Source organism: Lutjanus erythropterus, chromosome 4, assembly GCF_056507025.1.
Source record: "Lutjanus erythropterus isolate fLutEry1 chromosome 4, fLutEry1.hap2, whole genome shotgun sequence".
Classification (NCBI taxonomy): domain Eukaryota; kingdom Metazoa; phylum Chordata; class Actinopteri; order Lutjaniformes; family Lutjanidae; genus Lutjanus; species Lutjanus erythropterus.
The window spans coordinates 15,591,517-15,609,496 of record NC_139320.1 but is presented as its reverse complement, the minus strand read 5'-3'; the positions used below and the strand labels follow the sequence as shown (position 1 = coordinate 15,609,496).

The window sequence follows — 17,980 nt, the reverse complement described above, 5'->3', positions numbered from 1 at the left end:
AACAACAACAATCAGTAATTAATAATGAAAAAGAACTGAAAGGAGAACTGATATAGGTTCAGATCAAAACTAGTAATGGTTAGAGTAGCAGTATGCAGTAAATATTGTGCAGCTAAAAGGTACATAATCTGCAAGTGACAAAGGATTGTACAAGACATCTAATGCAAGGTGTTGTCACTAGGATAGTAACTTTATATTTCTGTCAAACTGAATTTGTTAAGCTCAATCTTCATTGGCTGGGCTGGTTAGGTTTCAGGAGAAAGAAATTGAAAAGAAAAGAAACTGTTACCTGTAGCCCTATGTGAAATGGCTATAGTACAGTGCCTCAACAAAAACAAAAGTGCTGCGTTTATATTTTTGTTGAATGTACTTCCAAAACATTTACATCCAACCACTCACCCAGCTACACTGAGGCAGAGAATTTGTTGAGGTCATCTCAGCAAGGTTGACGAGGGGCTTATGATAATTTTCAGTACTGATAACAAACAGTCTCAAAGTTCTGCTCTCTCACACATTAATCTTTGACCTGACCAGCAGTATTACTGTCTGAAGTTTCAAAATACAATTTGTAGAAAATCAGTGGACATGGCAGAAATGTATAACACAAACAAAATGGTGAGAAACATACAACGGTGAATATAATAATATGATAAACATGAAGCAGCATGAAGGTGTCTGTTGTGAGTGGCATTGTGAAATCATGGGGAGTGATACAACAAAAATAAAACTAAAAGACGGAAAAAGACAGAAAGTCCACTGGTATTGGTTTGGTTGTCATCAGGGGACGTGGTGACAGGATGGGTGGGGTCACCTGTGCGACTCGGCGTTGTCTGCGCTCAGCTGCTTCCCAAGGACTCTGTGTCCCCCTGGCGTGGACAAAAAGCTGCCCTGTCTCTGCGCCCCACCTCCCAACTCCACTTCCTGAACCTGAATGGTCACCTGTACAAACAGTCACAGTCAGATTGTTAAAAAATAAAACACGTAACCATCTACAGAGGAAAAATGACAAAAACTGAATTTCAATGGCTCTTTGCAGTCACCTGCTGTTGCTGAGGTACACCCGGTGCCAATGGGACGGTGGGGCGAGCAGATGCTGCTTGCTGATTGGTTGGTAGAGAGACTCGTGGCAGGCCTGTGGGGGGCGGGCTGCCACTCTGGCCTTGATACAGCGCTGGAGTACCATGCTGGTACTGCACGGACGACGGCCCTCCTACGAGAGGAGACAAGAGGAGAGAAGAGGAGAGGAGAGGAATAATTAAATGTCCTAATTAACAGAAACTTTAACTTGAGCCAGTTCAGAGCATTGCATAGATTGACTCTTGAACTCTTGTTTATTTTTCTTTAAGTTGCTATAGAAGTGTTATTTTTGACAAGAATTTTTAATTTAGTTTTATACCATTTTTTTGTATATGTATGTATGTATATGCTTTTTTTTAACCCACTAAAACAGGCAATTGAGCCTTTTCCTATTGCCAGTAGACAAGTCTGAATCTCTGTGGTTTGAAGTTAAGTTCCTTTCCTGTTTCACTGTTTCTAAGTTACAACCATGAAAGTTGAGTTATTGTGCTAAATGAATTATAGCAGTAATATTGTGACTTACATTGTCAGCAACTTCTGCACCGGTAACGACAGCAGAAACAAATAGGGAACGGGCAGACTTAGATCAGAGTGATAAGCTGGCATCAACTTGTGTTATCTACTCCTCCTGTGTCTCCCTCTGATCCACTTCACTTTGAAAAATTAAACTGCTTTTTTTGGCCTAGCGGAGGTGCCCAATGGCCTGGTGGTCATCTTGTACAATTGTACAAACAACAAGGGGAAACGCTATTTTAAGTTTCCGTAATTTAGCTGGTCTTGGTTCTATTTGTTCTATTTAAGCTTGTTTGGATGGGTGCCAACTGAATGTCTATGACTACTTTTCAACTTCTATTTTTCCTGACAGGCAGCATAATTAATGGTCTTTTTAGAATAAGTAAATAAAATTAGTTGTTATCTGAACATAGTAATTAATCACAAGTTATTGTGCTCTTGATGACCGAAATGTTTACTCACCTGCTGCCCCGGTCGATATGAAAAAACATCTGCATAAACTATGCCTTGTAGTGCAATTACTGACAATACAATGCCAAAAATGAGCGTATGTCAGATGTCACTGTTTGACAAAAGCCAGTGAGGAAGCCTGAAGTCTAGTATATATTTCAAAAACAAATAAAAATGTAATAAATCAACTGTCATCTAAACATCAAGAGCAGATCTAAGGCTAAGATGTGACTGCACAGTCAAAACTGAGCTCTGAATAACCAAAGATTATAAGCAGATTCTTAAAATCCCAAGTTAAAAAAGCCACTGCATCTACATCAGTTACAAGATAAGAAGTATTTAAGCACCCCTGCAACGGTATTACTAACCATGCCCTTGCATTATGCCTGCAGAGCCAGGCGGAGGGCTCTGGTTGGGCTGTCTGAAGAGGTGGTTGCTGGGATGTGTTGGCGGAGGGCTGGAGGGCTGGATACGCAACCTGAGGGAGGACAGGACAGAGTAGGAGAGGAGAAGAGAAGAGAGAGAAACGACAATGATGTAACACTTCAGTCGATAGCACTGCACCACAGTATCAAGTTCATTGTTCACCGTTCAATAGCTGATGAGTAATGCATGCGTGCGTGTGCGTGTGCGTGTGCATGTGCATGTGTGTGCAATCACCTCTGGAGCTGGTGGGTTAGGTGACTGGGCTGGCTCTCTCCATGGCCTAAAGACAGACCCTGCAGGTAAAGAGAAATTATGTTTGACTCAAAGCTTCAATATAATGATTTCTTAATGCATTTATGACTATGTGATGCTAGCTGCATGATATTATATAAATGCTAATAAAAAGTGTGCAACAAATCAAAAATCATTCTTCAAAAGTGAACCAAATCAAAAGCACTTTCATTAAACCACATCTGAGGCTTTTGCGTAGTATCTTAAACTGCACTGTAACTTTTATTTTCCCGTTTAACCTCATTTTTTATTTCCTATGTAACTTTTTTTTTTTAAATTGTGTTCAAATGTCATTTTTATACTGCTTCATGTTCTTTTACATTTTATTTGTTTTATGTAAAGCACTCTGAATTGCCTTGTTGTAGAAATGTACTACATAAATAAAGTTACCTTGCTTTGCCTTGCCTGAATAATACAAGACTGATGAAGAGTTGCCATAAGCTTTTACAAAGCAATGCAAGTACGATCGCAATGCTTTAAGACAAACAAACTCATTTTAGTTCCGGGGCCACATACAGCCCAATTTTATCTCAAGTGGGCTGGACCAGTAAAATTAAAGCATAATCTATTGATTATTCTGCTGATTAATGGAGTAATCAGATAATAAATATTGAGTGCTCTGAATTTTTTTTCTATTATATTACTTTTGCTTTATTTTATTTATTTATTTATTTGAAGATTATTTTTTGGGCTTTTTTGCCTTTATTGAGATAGGACAGTTGAAGATATGACAGGAAAGGGGGTAGAGAGAGAGAGGAGATGACACGCAGCAAATGGGCTGCAGGCGGGAATCGAACTTGCAGCTGCTGCAGAGGACTGACAGACTCAATACAAGGTACACACCCCCTACTAACTGAGCTATAGGGGCGCCCCAACTTTTGCTTTATTTAAGAGCAATGGTAATATACAAAAGAGAAGATAAGACAGGTCTATTAAATGAACAACTATAAATTGCTAAAGTAAAAATACTCAGTAAAGTAACTTTACTTTTACTGTAGATTTACTTTAGCTGTTTTTACTTTCTTTTTTTTTTCCCAAGTACCAAGGTAAAAGTAAAGGTCTGCAGAAACCACAAACAGAAGATGGAACTAACTCTTTTAACTGAAACAGTCACCAGAATGTTTTGTTAACATGTTAAAATCACCACATTTTTAGTCTGGAGCAGGACGCTCCCAGACCCCCAGAGGACAGGGGACAGAGGACGGAGGACAGGGGACAGAGGACAGGGGACTGGTTTACCAACATGCCACCTTTTTCTCCTCTTATGAGTTTGCAGGTCTGTATTTAGTCATCAAAAAATAACGACTAGAATACCATTAAAGTACAACAACAGCAATAAAAATGTTGATTTTTCAAAAATGGAAACAATAACATACAAGATTTTTAAATTGTAACTAGGTATTTTTACATTGTGGCATTAGTGCTTTTACTTAAATAAAGAATCTGAGTATTTTTCCATCACAGCAGTGATCAGTGTTTCAGTGACTCTCTGTGGTTCAGTGAATAGTGTTTTATTTATGGCGACCCGCCACATTAAAAACATCGGCACCATGACATGATTTTCTATTTGTGGAGCTGTGCACCTTTTTTGGTCGCGTCTAGAAGGTAACTCTTTATTTGCACAACTCTCGCGAGATTTGTGTTCGTCATTTCTACTAAACTAATCAAACTCGTGCGATCTTTCGCGGGTCTAGGGTTCCCTTCTAGACACGACTCTCTCTGTCTCTCTGTCAAACTACAGACAGCAGACTGTCTGTAAACAGCAAGATGTTACGCTCTGCAGTGTTTCACACAAAGACTTTATTTGTGTGGACACCCAGGTTTGGTTTGTCACCAACTTTGGCATTTTTATTTTTTTAATCAGTCCGAGAGGACGACGGTATTGATTAGTGATCAGTCTGCCCTCCTCTCCTCCCTCACCTGTTCACTCTGCTGTGAGAAGGTCTGAAAGTTTCTCACAGAGAAACACAGACTCTCCTTGTGAGCTGCATTGATGCAGAGAGGAGAGATGCTACAGCCGTGTGATAATAAATTACATCAAAATTTAAATTTGGCGCTCATCAATACTCTGGTCTTCAATAACCCCCACATGTAAAACACAGTGTGCTGTACAGTTGTTCGGATTTAAACAGATTTTAGTAAACGGATGAAAATGGGTAGAAGTCGACGCTAAAGCGTCGATTCTGATGCCTCTGCCTGCACCAGTTTCATAACTGTGACTTATTGTGTTCCCTACACCTGATTGAAACCACTGATTCATTATAAATCCTATTTGCAAGTGTCCCAGGATTTTGAGAATTATGGCTCTATTGATACAGTATACAGCTAATGAGAAAAGATTGCAAGGAAAGAGCTATTACCTTAATTACTTAATAGTATCCAACATAGTTATTCAAAAATATATCAAACTCAATTAATCAGTTCATGTACCTGTTAGAATGTTGTTAGCACACAAGATGTGGTGCAAATCCGTCCACCCGTTCAAAAGTTATCGCACAAACAAAAATCTGTGACGGACGGACGGAAGGACAGGCCCGGCACCTTTGGCGGGCGGAGGCATAATTACTCGAATTTCTCTAGGAATCGTTTCAACCCTAAAATTAATGTCTTCCCTGTAATTTTCACACTTTGCAAAGTCATCCCACGGGCCGGATTGGACCCTCTGGCGGGCTGGTTTTGTATGTTTGACACCCCTGCTCCAACCAGTTGAACCGACCGACCTCCTGTTTATTAATTTTTACCAAAGACTCTCCTGCTTAAACAGCACCTTTTTAAATTCAACAGCATGTAAAATATGGCAATAAAAAACATTTTCCAAAATGTTCTGTGAGAATCAACAATAGGAAAGTTCTTCTGTTCGTGCGTGTTACCTAAAGCAGCACTGTGAGCTTGATGAGTGTTTCTCATATGTACAGTTTCTGCGTGCCGTTCGTCCTTTGCTCTTTGTTGCTTTTGAAACTTTTGAAAGCAAAGTTATCTGTCACAGTCACGCAAGTATACAGTAATGGTAGGTGCTGGACCAAATGATTTTTTTTTCTGAGCACTTATCTACAGCTTTTCTCAAAGTAAAGGTTAGGGCCAATCAAGCCATTATGTACCACAAAATCACGCTGACAAAGAACATGAGGGGTCTAAAACTACAGTTATTAACTAGCTGTTAGTCTAAAACTGCTGGTAAAAAATAGCAGGAAGTGCATTACCACCAGATGTAATCAACAGCTACCCTCTTTTCCATCCCCGCCTCCCAACTATGGAAAGTCAACTTTATGAGCAGGTTGAGTGCTCCTCACAGTGCCGTGCTCATGGGACCGCATTTATGCACATGGAGCAGAAATGATTTTCATTGGTGGATACTGTTCTGTGCATTCACATGCACAAGCCTGATTTTGATCAGTTCAAATACTCTTTTGGCTGTCGATTACCGTCACAACGGTAGAACCTTCTAATAGAAGTTAGCATCAGGACCGTGATATTATTATCTTTAATGGATCCACTTTTCATCAAAAACTTAGGTGTGCGCATACTTTCAGGCATACATTTCTCATACTGCTGGCTCAACACTGGCAGTTTGTCTTTAGGGATGTTCCTGGACTAGGGCTGAACGATTTATCGTTTTCTGATCGAAATTGCGATTTCAGACAACGCGATCACGTGATCGCCAAAGCTGCGGTTTTTTGCAGTGCTCCTGAGGGCTGTACTACGAAGCAAGCTCAACACAGCCAGGCTTTCTTTGTATGATCTGGATCGACAAAGCCTAAAACTGCAATCAGAGATAACAGGTATCACGACGGTGGTTATCAACTCACTTACTTAATCCAGGCTTTCGTCTTCAGACTCTGTGTGCGCTCACATAAAAGGGGCGTTTGTTGCGTCATTTCACTCTTCTTCCGCATGAAGTGAAGCGATCGCGAGCCACTTACTTAAGTCAAAATGATGAAGTTGTTATAATTATGAGCTGTGGAAAGTATACTAAATACATTACGGCAAAAAACAACATTGTTGCTGCAAATAAAGCAGGAGAAGAAGAATGATGTCAGAAAATGACTGATGGACTAAATGCGGTCTTAATGCTGCGGTTTATTCTAACATGAAAACTGCACATTAAACAATAAAACTCCATACAGCAGATTTAAACATGATAAAGTCTGCCTGACACTGTCCTATGATGACAAAGACGTGGAGATCACTGAAGTCTTTGGCTAAACGAACGTAAAATGAGTGTTACTGATTTAAGACTGTCTGTGATAAATGATGATGAATTTTCTAATCAGTGATCTGAGCTGCAATATCACCAAGACAAAACAGATAACAGTAAAAAGTATTCAAAGTGTCTGTAGTTGCTTCATCATTATTTTACTGTGTGGATTATATACCATGTCAATTTAAAGTGTTAATATGATCTGGAGCAAACGGGGAAAATGACTCTGCATCACCAAATGGAGGTTACCATCATGACAGCGCGATGTATACCGTTTGTACCGCCGTTTCATTTTTACATTAGATGGATTCGTTCGGTGATATAACGAACATACAGCTCAGCAGCTTTTCATTTTTAATGTCTTCCCTCAGTTTAAAAGCTATATCGCTCATAAACAACCTTGTTAGGACAATTATAAGTTAAAGAACGGCGCATTTTACTAACGATTTAATCTGAAACTCTTAACATAACCTGCTGCCGACCAGGTTATGAGTTTAGCATAAATTACCACGGTGATCTAGCAGGTTAAAAGAGAGCCACTTTCGTGACACTGAAAACCCTGGATTTAGACTCAACATAGCTCGCTAACCCATTAATCTCGCTTCGTAGTTACACTCCTCTGACGTGCATCATAACCAACAATGCGGCGAACGTCATATGGAACTTAATGAATGGACCAGACCAGTGTGTGTGTGTGTGTGTGTGTGTGTGTGTGTGTTTGTTTATTAATTTATTTATTTATACGGATTTAATGTGATGATGTGTGCGAATTGTCTTCAGTATAGTCAGTAGTTTTTCTCTTAATGTTATTTTTCTTTGAAGCCCTCACAAATACCTAGTTTGAATAATTAATAATGATTGTAAATGTTACTATACATTGTGAATATTGCACTGAAGCTTGATTTGAAGAAAAAATCGTGAATCGAATTGAAATCGCAATATCTGCCAGAAAAATCGCAATTAGATCTTTTCCTAAAATCGTTCAGCCCTATCCTGGACACTAATTTCCCTGTCGATTAAACGCAAAGTTTAATTTAGACTTGTCGACTGGTCTAACAGTAAATAAATACTGAGAACACAGTTAAAATTTAGCACAATTTACTAATTGATAATGTTAAACACAAAATTCTGTGTATTGTGGTGGAAAGAGTACAAAAAATCTGTACTCAGGTACAAGTACTGCTACATTGCTTAAATATTACTCTATTACTCTCTTTTATTAGAAATATACTTAAGTAAAAGTACAAAGTATTTGTCTCAAAAACTACTCAGACTATTAGTTACTTAAAACTGTTGATGTCACCAGCAGCTCTCCATATTTTGTCTTTTCCTGAACCAGTAGTAGAAAATACTAACATTTGAGTAATCATTAATAATTTTTAAGATATAAAGCATGTTTTCTTTTTCTCATTTTCAATATTTTTCTTTTTTTTTTTTATCATTTTAAGTCCAAGTTGAATTTTCCTTATTCAACAAATGGTTCTGCCAAACAAAGCAATGTCAAAATATAATATAAATATCCATTAATTATTAACATCCTTACTCCAAACCTGTGCTGCTGCAGCGTTTTGTTTTGTTTTGCATTTGTACGTCCTGGTTTTCATCGGTCTGTTTGTGATCAGATCACCTCATTGGCTACTAAAATGCAGATGAAAAGTTTGGATATGAACTCAGATTGCACTCGACTTAGTAAGTAACTAAGTAGCTTACATCTTGTAATACTTAAGTACGAGTGAAAGTAACAGACTTGAAAATCTATTCAGAAAAGTACAATTACCTCCCAAAATCACTTACTTACAGTAAACTGAGTATTTGTAATTAGTTACTTCCACCCTTGACATTAAGAGTCAGCGGGCTGGACTGGACCCTTTGGCGGGCCGGTTTTGGCCCGCGGGCCATACGTTTGACACCCCTGCTTTAAGAGGTCAAGTAACACACAGACAAATGATTATTAAGTGTTACAAACAATACAGTGTTTTCTCTAACCACCATGGATGGATTTGGCCTGTAATGACATCTTTATGACAGCTATTTGGCAGGTTGAAGTACCTGGATTTGCTGGTGGAGGATTTGTTGCTCTTGCTGGTAGAGGACATGCTGTTGCTGGGTGTGCTCCAGGAATCGCTCATCCTGCTGGGCAGCGTACATTTTCTGGAGCTGCTCACACTCCTAGTGGAAACAGACAACCACACATTAGAGATGAAACGGCATGAAAATTTTATACAATCAGTGTTTCCCCTATAGTGTATTTGGCAGGGCGCCCCCGCCCTGCCAACAGGACCCCCACACAGAAATTCAAGTTGTAGATTTTTTTAAAATTCATTATTTTATATTTTAAAAGGGCCTATAGCATGTGTTCTTTTTCTCAAATGAATAAAGCTAACTCTAATTTGTGCAATTTCAGAGTCAGATGCGTTGCTATCGTTTCATTACATTCATTACAATGCATTTCTCCTCTCCTCTGTGACGGGCGGGTCTCCCCCCTCGCTCCTCTCTCACAGCACACACCGATGCACCGGTACAGACACAATCACCCACACTGGAGAGAGAGTTTCCAACCGTTACGTTAAAAAACAACAACAAACAGACAAAAGTTGTAAATGGACGACCAGAGGTTCCCCAACTGTTCAACCCGCCAAGCAAAAATATTGGCGTTTTTTAAACAAACCGTATGTGGCGAGGCGGGAAGCACAGGTAGCTCTGCGGCCAGTGTTAGCCAAAATGAGAGCATCTCTCACAGCCCCGACCAGAGCACTTGCCCATCTCCTGCCCCTGTTACATCGCCACGACTACACCCAAACACACCTGTTCAACACTCCCACCGAAGCACGCAGTAAAAAGCTGCAGACGGGTCACCACCGTCAGTCTGGCTTTGATCCAGCATGGCTGTCAGACTGTAGATACTCCGCATGGCTGTACAAGAGCGAACTTGGTGAGTGAATTGATTAATGAATGATGGGTGAGCTACAATGACTTTTAACATGAGAGAGAGAGTGGGTGGGCCCAGGCCTGTTAGGCCCACCCATAACACTGAGCCTGATGGATGGGTGGATGGATAGATGCATAAATAAATAAATAAATAAGTAAATGTTCCATTGCTAAAATAAAAAAAAAAATGTGAACACAAATCAGTGTTAACTGTTTATTCAGGTCCAAATGCTCTGTAATCATGGTAAAGGGGTCGAGAGGGTCCACATTTATTCCAGCCCAGGCACACTTTTGCACATTTCAATAAACATCTTCAGGGGTCCTTTCCTGTGTATAGGTCATGTGCAAGTTACCCTACCTTCTATCCATTAACCCTCTTAGCACTTGGGAGTAATGATAATCCCAGCACGTTAGTACATACCTAAGATGAAGCACCCGCTGCGAACATGATGATTATCCTTCTCCTTACCTACGCCTCCAACTGGGTGAGGTAATCTCTTTGCAGTGTCACTGCGAATGAGGTGATGTCTCAAGAAGCAGCTCAGGTGAACGACTCAGTTTGAACTTGCCTTAAGTAATACTGTATGTTGCGTGTCAAGATTACACTAAGTCTAAATTCTGTCATTTGCTTAATGGCAATGTCCAGACTGAAACACCTAGTTCACACTTTGGAAATCACTTGGCTGCTAATAGCAAAAAAGCAGGATTAAGATTAGTGAAGCAGTATCTGGACCTGCATTCATCCCCACCATCATGATGTAAACACATTCACTTTGACCATTTTTTGATGTTTCCTGTACTTGAAGGCAAAATCCTGTTTGGGTCATAGTGTTGCAGACACTATGGGAAAAACCAATTCCTCCATTTCATTTTGCACTTAGAAAGCTGTCTGCGTTTAGGTTTATGAATATACATCAACTCTTCTGCAGAATGAGTAATGGGCGTCTCTTATAGCTTTGTTGGTCACAAACAAGCTTTTCTCCTGTGATGCTGTCACCCTGTTTCACTTCTCACTTTGTTAACCTCCTATTCTAGTCTTAGCACGCAATTACCATGCTGCTCACAGGATAAGACCTTAGCTCTGATTCCAGGATGTCAGATGCTCCTGAAGGCCTGATTTGAGCTCCAGGGGCAAATGCAGTTCATCAGGGTTGAATAATGGCTCTAAGCTTACACAACTTAACACTGTAGTTCTTTTTAAAAAATACACCAGCCAGAAATCAGTGGACTAAATGCTAATAAAATAGAAAAAGGTAGAAAAAGAGGTGGTTATTTCAAAACCAGGAACTAATCAGAATTGATGAGGACAAAACAAGAGGTAACTTTGGTATTTTTCAACCTGGACCCTGTTTTCCAATATATTTTGTGACTAATGGAGACAACAATTTTGAAATTCATCCAGTACTGAGGGCAAACACTGCAGCCAGCAGAAGATAAATCGAGCTACGACATAACCTCTGAGAAAGTGCATACCGCCAAAGTAAGTCCATTAAAAGTGCTTGTTTTTGACACTGACAGGCCCAAATTGTTATGATGGGTCTTTCCCAAATTGTTTACAGTTGTATCAGATATACTGATACACCATCCAGCTATACATGATTTTTTTAATCATCTTTGTAAACCCCCTTTATATAAACAGCCAATATATAAAATCCGCTTTTAGGTTAATGAGGAGGATGTGCTTGAGGAGGCACTGAGAGAGTCTGTTTTTTGCAACTAATTTTTTTCCACATACCCTCTACCTCACTTCACATACCTCTGGGGGTTACATGCAATCCAAGCTGCAAATACAGTGTCTGACAACATCATGGAAAGGACTGTTACAGAGCAGTGCCTTTTCAGATATGTTTTGTTTAATCAGAAAAAGCTGTTGCTCTTGGACACTAACCAGACTCCCTTTCCAAAAGTGAAATTCTAACATTGTAATCTTTGTTCAAACTTGACAAGCAAAATAAAACTCATCAAAATGCCCCGAATTGTCTTTACTTTGCTCTAACAATCATCAACTCTGGTTTGATCAAAATAAATCATTTATTTGTCACATTCAGTGTGAAAATATCTGGAGAGGAAAAAGAGGGAGGTCACACATCAGAGAAACAGAGGAGAGAAATAGTTTGTACAGCCGGAATATTTAACATCCACCTCGGTGAAATATGGGTTTATTTTGACCAAGCCAGAGTTGGTGATAGCTGGAACGGGGGAAAGATAAAGCCACACGTTTCTGGCGAGCTTCAGCTGGCTGCTGTGCTCTTTCTCCAATACTGGACCACTTTTGAAAAATTGTTGTGCCCATTAGTCACTTAGACACAAAAACATGGGGATATAGAGTCCAGGTTAAAAAATACCAAAGTTACCCCTTAAACATGACGAGGCCAGTTTTTCACCATTAGCTTCTTAGTGGAGCTCAACTGTTTATATTATGCACTGAAATGGGAGCCAGTACGATAGGGGAGAGGATGCAATTGTAAGCCAATGCAGCAGGCATCACAGTAGTCTGCATACAGTGAGTGACTGCTCCTATGTTGACTGCTGCATCACTGTCTTTGCTGTAGCTCATAAAGTAGACTTGCAGTGCCAGGGATCTTGGTTTGTATTCCTACAAGATTCAAAATTGCATCAGTCTAGCTGCAATGTATCACTATTTCTGCACATTTTGCCTGAGAGCCAAATGTGTTGCATCACTGTTTGCAAGCCCCTCCAGTCCTCCTTCTATGAACGGTTGACACAAAGCAGAGTATAGACCAGAGGAAAATTTCTGAAATCTCAGCACCTGGTGAAGTAATTGTTTGGTATTGATCAATAAAACTATCGACCCTCCACAGAAATATTAGCTTAGTTTCTCCCACAGAAAGACAAAAAGAACTAAATATATATTTTCATAAAACTAGGCAAGAAAGACAATAGGCAGATGATATCCCTACATATTTAATAGAATGATGTACCTGTTTGAGTTGCTTAATGAGGCTGCTGTTCTCTAGATGAGCCTTGAAGGCCTGGATGGTGGCGGCGCCGTCAGAGAACCGTCTGACAGGTGAGAAGCGCTCCATGGGGAGATGAAGTGTGTTACAGTCTTTATAACTGGATCTGTGGAGGGGACCACAGGGAGCAGACACAAACGTGTGTGCACAAATACACACACGCACACCCACACACAGAAAGACACAACATGACAGATAACACAGACACATTGACACATACATAATCAGTCAAACGAATCCAGTTGCTGTTCTTTAAAATGATTCCATCCATCCTGTCAATCATGACAGAGGAGGATACAGTTTATTGGGAAAAAATATTAACTATGAGTGTTTGGAAGCTGGTCCTAATATTTTTATAGCTGCACAAAGACTGTATCTTAACATCACTTTTAAACCCTTGACACATTGACTGCATCTCATTAACAGCTGAAGTCAATGAGACATAAACATTTTAGAAGACAAATATTTAAAAGTATTCAAAAATATACAGCTGCTAGTTTTACAAATCCACTGTAGCTCAACAGAACAGACACAAATCTATCTATACTAAGCCACATCTTAGATAACAGGTTATGCCTCATAGTGCATCGAAACACAAAACTCCACAATGAAGAATCTCCACAGAATTCTCCAAGAATCTCAACAGGCTTTCTGAACTGAGCTTAAGATGATACTTATGGGGAACAACAACTAGAATCACTACATGGACAACACCTAAACACAAAAATATGACCACTATTGGAAAGAAAATTCACACACATAATTTAGCTTTGAGGCACTGCTCATACAAGAACAATCAGCTAAATCTTTTGGGTGAACCTTTCACATACCTGGTCTTTCCAGGTTTGTGGGTAAGACAGTTATTTTGAGTCTTGGTTTACTGGTGATGTGGAGGTAAGTTTGTCATGTGCCACACCCTCCATCTCCAACATCACTATTGCCAAAAAATATACTTCATGTTTGGAAGGCGCACAGCCTTCACCTGGTGCGAGTACATCATCAACAATGTGTGTGTGTGTTTGATCAGCTGTGTGTGCAAGTGAGTGAGTGTGTTTGTGTGTAAGAATGTGGCTTAATATGCCCATTTAATGTGAGAGTGTGTGTGTGTGTGTTTGTGCATATACAGCTCAGAGCGGGCGTGTCCCCTCACCGGGTGTGTGTGTCGGGGGCCCAGCAACCCCTCTGGCGGGGGCCCTGGGGCCGCTGTGACTCTGCCGAGGGCTCGCCATGCGATGTGCTCGTGAGCGCGTGCGTCGTGTGCCGCTTGGAGCGGTTCGCCAGGTACCTGGGCCGCAGGGAGGGGGGAGGACGGGGGTGAGGGTGGAAGACAGGAAGCAGCGCTGGTCAGCTCTCTGTCCTCATTGGCTAATGGAGACGGGGGAAAGACCCGCCCCTTCCCACCTCTGCCAATGGGTGCCATCATTCATATCATCTTAGCCAATCAGAAAAACATCAATAAAATCGCACCACAGATGGATGTTATAGCTTATGGGTATCCCACAACCCTGCAGCTTCCAATTTATGGATTGGACTGGTTGCTTCCTTTTTTATCACTGGTTTTTGCAAGCTTCAGAGTTAGCAAAGCTGTGTGAGAAAGGGTGAAAAAGTCCAGAGAATAATTTGGCACTTGCTGAAATAGGAAAGATAAAGAAGCTGTTGGCCAAAGAGTTTGAGAGGTAGGAGGGCTGGATTTCGTGGCAGATTCAGTTTGGAACTATGGCAGAAGGCACTTGCGCGATGGAGAAAGGAAAAGAGATGGGGTAAGCACCACAGCAGAGTGGCCACCTCCCGTGGGAAAAAGCAGAGCAGCCTAACTAAAGGCACTCACTCCCAGCAACCCAGGACACCAGCGAAGTTTACAGAAGGTGCTGTCTGAAGAGGAACGGCCGGGAAACCCTAACCTGGACTTTTGAATCCAATACCACAACACTATCAACCCCTTCTAACCCTAACCCCAAAGCTCTTATTTTGGATAGTAAATTCTTACATAAACATGTCTATCAACCTCAACTGAATGGTTCTAGTATCTGTTGTATAAACACAGTTTCCTTGCCTTCTTTTGTTATCAGTTAAGTAGAAAACAAAAGAAAGCATGTCACTGTTCTGATGTATTTCAAGCATGTGAAAGGTTTGTTTAAATAGAAGGCAGTGATGCTGATCTATACAGCAAGGTACAGCAGAATAAATGTTATTCTCACTGAAAATAAAAATTACAAAATGTTAAACTACCTATCCTTATTTCAACACTGCACCCATGAACTAGTGGTCACAGGTTATGGGGCCCTCCAGAGTACCAAGTTCAGACAGCACCTCTGCACAGTAAAGCTCTTCACCAAAACCTGTCATCGTGGGTTACCTCTGTACTGCCTCTTGGTCTGGCTCTCCGTCAGAACCCTCTTCATCCACGGGTGCTACCGCAGGGATAGGGTGCTAAGAGAGGCAAAGAGTTTACCAGTGAACACTATAGTTTAAATGAGGGGAGAATATATACAATCTACACATACAGACAGCCAGTTTCTCACCGGGCTGGCAACAAGCGGCGATGGCCCCCTGGGCCTCTTGAGAAGCTGAGCATGTAGTTGAATATTGGCCCCACCATCGGAAGCTCTTCGACCAAGAGGCCCCATGCCATTGAGCAGCTGCAGGGTAGGTGGCTGCAGCAAGGATTGCTCCTGTAGGATCAGCAAACATACAAAGTCAGATTGGAAGGGAAAATCAACAAAGTTCATAGATCCTCCACATGCAGGGTGCTACAGATGTCTTCCAGAGGCACTCTAATGCCAACTGAAAGACCCCCACACTATATCAAAAGTGACTGTACCTTGTACTCTAGCTGCTGCGTGGGCTGCAAGCTCTGCGTGGGCATGAGAGTGTGCATTTGGCCCATTGTGGGGGCCAGAGGGGGGAAGGTGGGCTGTGGCACTGCACCACGAGGGAAACCTGGTGGCAATTTCTGGAGGTCTTCCTGCATCTCTGTCCTGTGGTGGGAGGAGGGAGAACAAGACAGAGGAGTCACTACATGTATATGCTACATCCTAGCTCATGTACTGTCTTCCCCTTAATGTGAGATCAGCAGACTCCACGGAAGCTTTCAAGCGACTTCTTAAATCTCACTTCTATAGAATGGCCTACTATGATTAATGTTTTATTGTTTTATTGTTTTTAAGAAAATATGTTGTATTTATCTGCTCTAAATGCGTTTTTAAATGTTTTCCCTTTTATTCTGTAAATCTTTTAATATGGAAAGCACTTTGTGCGTAAGCTTGAAAAGTGCTATATAAATAAAATTATTATTATTATTATTATTATTATTACTGGTTAACCCACACTCCTCTATCCCTGAGTAAATGTGCCCACCAATAAACACTTTCTATTTGTGATCTCCTGCTGATGATTTGATACACTATGAAAAGCTAGCAAAGAGAAAATATGTTTTAAAATTGGCACCACAACATGACTTGTTCAGGATCCACTATCTTTTAAGAACTGCCTTCTGCCCAAAAATTTAATAATATGAATGAATTACATGTTATTACATTACATTACCAAGTCAGTAATAAAGCATACCAGTGAAATAAAAATGCAAGGAAATGATTGCTGCTGAGTTATGGTTTTAAGAAAAGTACAGAGGTGATTTATTTGTACAAACAAGACTTAAGAAACAGCTGTCACTTGTCATTTAACAGTTATAGAGTTAAGTAATTTCTTGGGTTTCTGTAGAATTAACACAAACATCACTGATAGTTGAAAAAGAGATAATTGGTTGCTTTGCATACTCAATTGTAGATGATGATGATTTGGGAAAGGCAGGAAAAAAACAGGACAAACAGGATCCAGGCTCTCCAAAAAGTGAGTGGGAACACCAACTTCATTCAAGCCCTGACCTTATTTGATCAACACATTTTGGCATTTTAAATGATTCAGCCACTACTATAAAGGAATTTTAATTTTTCCTTCCTCCTTGTTACCCCTTATTTTCTGGATTGCTTCCCTGTTTATCACTAATGGTAGGTTGAGGAGTGTGTTTGTGTGTTACCTTTGGTCTGGTACCCCCACAGTGTGCCGCCTCATTGAAAGGTAGCGAGCCATGGCCTCTGGAGATGGCTCCTCCCCTTCATCACTGTCCAGTGCCATGCTGCCATCCGGCTAAACAACAAACACACGCACACACACACACACAAAAGGTCATTAGTAAAGCCCTTTACTATTATTGTGTTGCATGCTGGCGTTTGTGTACATAATATATATTTTAAATGTATTTCAGTTCTAATATACAAGCTTCAAAGTTCAGGTCTTCTATTAAAATCCCTACTGCAATGCAGTGATCTGACACATTCTTGTGTTTCACAGCATTTGTGAGTCAGCTTTGAGGCTGTATGAGTTATGTTTCGAGTGTGTGTGCACGTATGTGTGATGATGTGTGCCTGATCGTAGTCCATGAGATGGATCTCTGGCTACGCTGACAGTAGTAAACTGCAGTAGTAAACCGTAAATACTGGACAGGCAGCCAAAGACTACAAATGTGCACATCATTAAAAATACTAAGACCGGATGCTGTTATGTTGACTGACATAAACTACAAAGAAGTGTTGTAGCAATTCCTTGCTAGGTTAAGGCACTCCTGTAAAGGAATAACAACAATTTTTACCAGTCAAACAAAAAAAAATATCCTGCATGGGCAAAGTTTGCTTATCACATTGCTTATCATTACTGCTGGCCACCCACTGTCAGACTGACGCAACCAGGTCAACTCACCTCAACAATCTGGTTCTCTGGGTTGATGAGCTGGACATGGGGAACAGTCATGCTAACGGGATTACCCTGCGGATCCGTCTGCTGGGCACGTACACAAACACACACACGCACGCGCGCACACAAACACACACACACGCACACGCACACACACACACACACACACACACACACACACACACACACACACACACACAGACAGGTCATGTGAGGATTGCACTAATTTTCTAACAATCTCCTTAGTGCTGTGGGATTGACAGATGTGGGTTGAAGCCAAACAACTCCATTAAGTTGACAGGCACAATGGCCACTATAGGTTATACTGATCAACCAGTTGTGTCAACGAAGACGTTCTTGATATCACAAC

At 40.7% G+C, this 17,980-nt stretch overlaps 1 protein-coding gene across 3 annotated transcripts in view; it reads right to left on the bottom strand.

Moving 5' to 3' along the window:
* The window catches only part of sik3 (SIK family kinase 3), a 49,402-nt gene that overhangs the window by 8,996 nt on the left and 22,426 nt on the right, over positions 1-17,980 (bottom strand). Inside the window, exons 10-21 of one of the 3 annotated variants that reach the window (XM_084717105.1) lie at positions 17,617-17,697; positions 16,898-17,007; positions 15,683-15,839; positions 15,384-15,533; positions 15,218-15,291; positions 14,012-14,146; positions 12,826-12,967; positions 9,005-9,124; positions 2,701-2,759; positions 2,409-2,518; positions 1,041-1,210; positions 812-939 (exon numbers count right to left, since the gene is read on the bottom strand). In XM_084717105.1, coding sequence (XP_084573231.1) covers positions 812-939; positions 1,041-1,210; positions 2,409-2,518; positions 2,701-2,759; positions 9,005-9,124; positions 12,826-12,967; positions 14,012-14,146; positions 15,218-15,291; positions 15,384-15,533; positions 15,683-15,839; positions 16,898-17,007; positions 17,617-17,697 — 1,436 coding nt within the window. The remainder of the gene's footprint in view (positions 1-811; positions 940-1,040; positions 1,211-2,408; positions 2,519-2,700; positions 2,760-9,004; positions 9,125-12,825; positions 12,968-14,011; positions 14,147-15,217; positions 15,292-15,383; positions 15,534-15,682; positions 15,840-16,897; positions 17,008-17,616; positions 17,698-17,980) is intronic. The other 2 variants (XM_084717106.1, XM_084717107.1) reach the window with 2 other exon arrangements.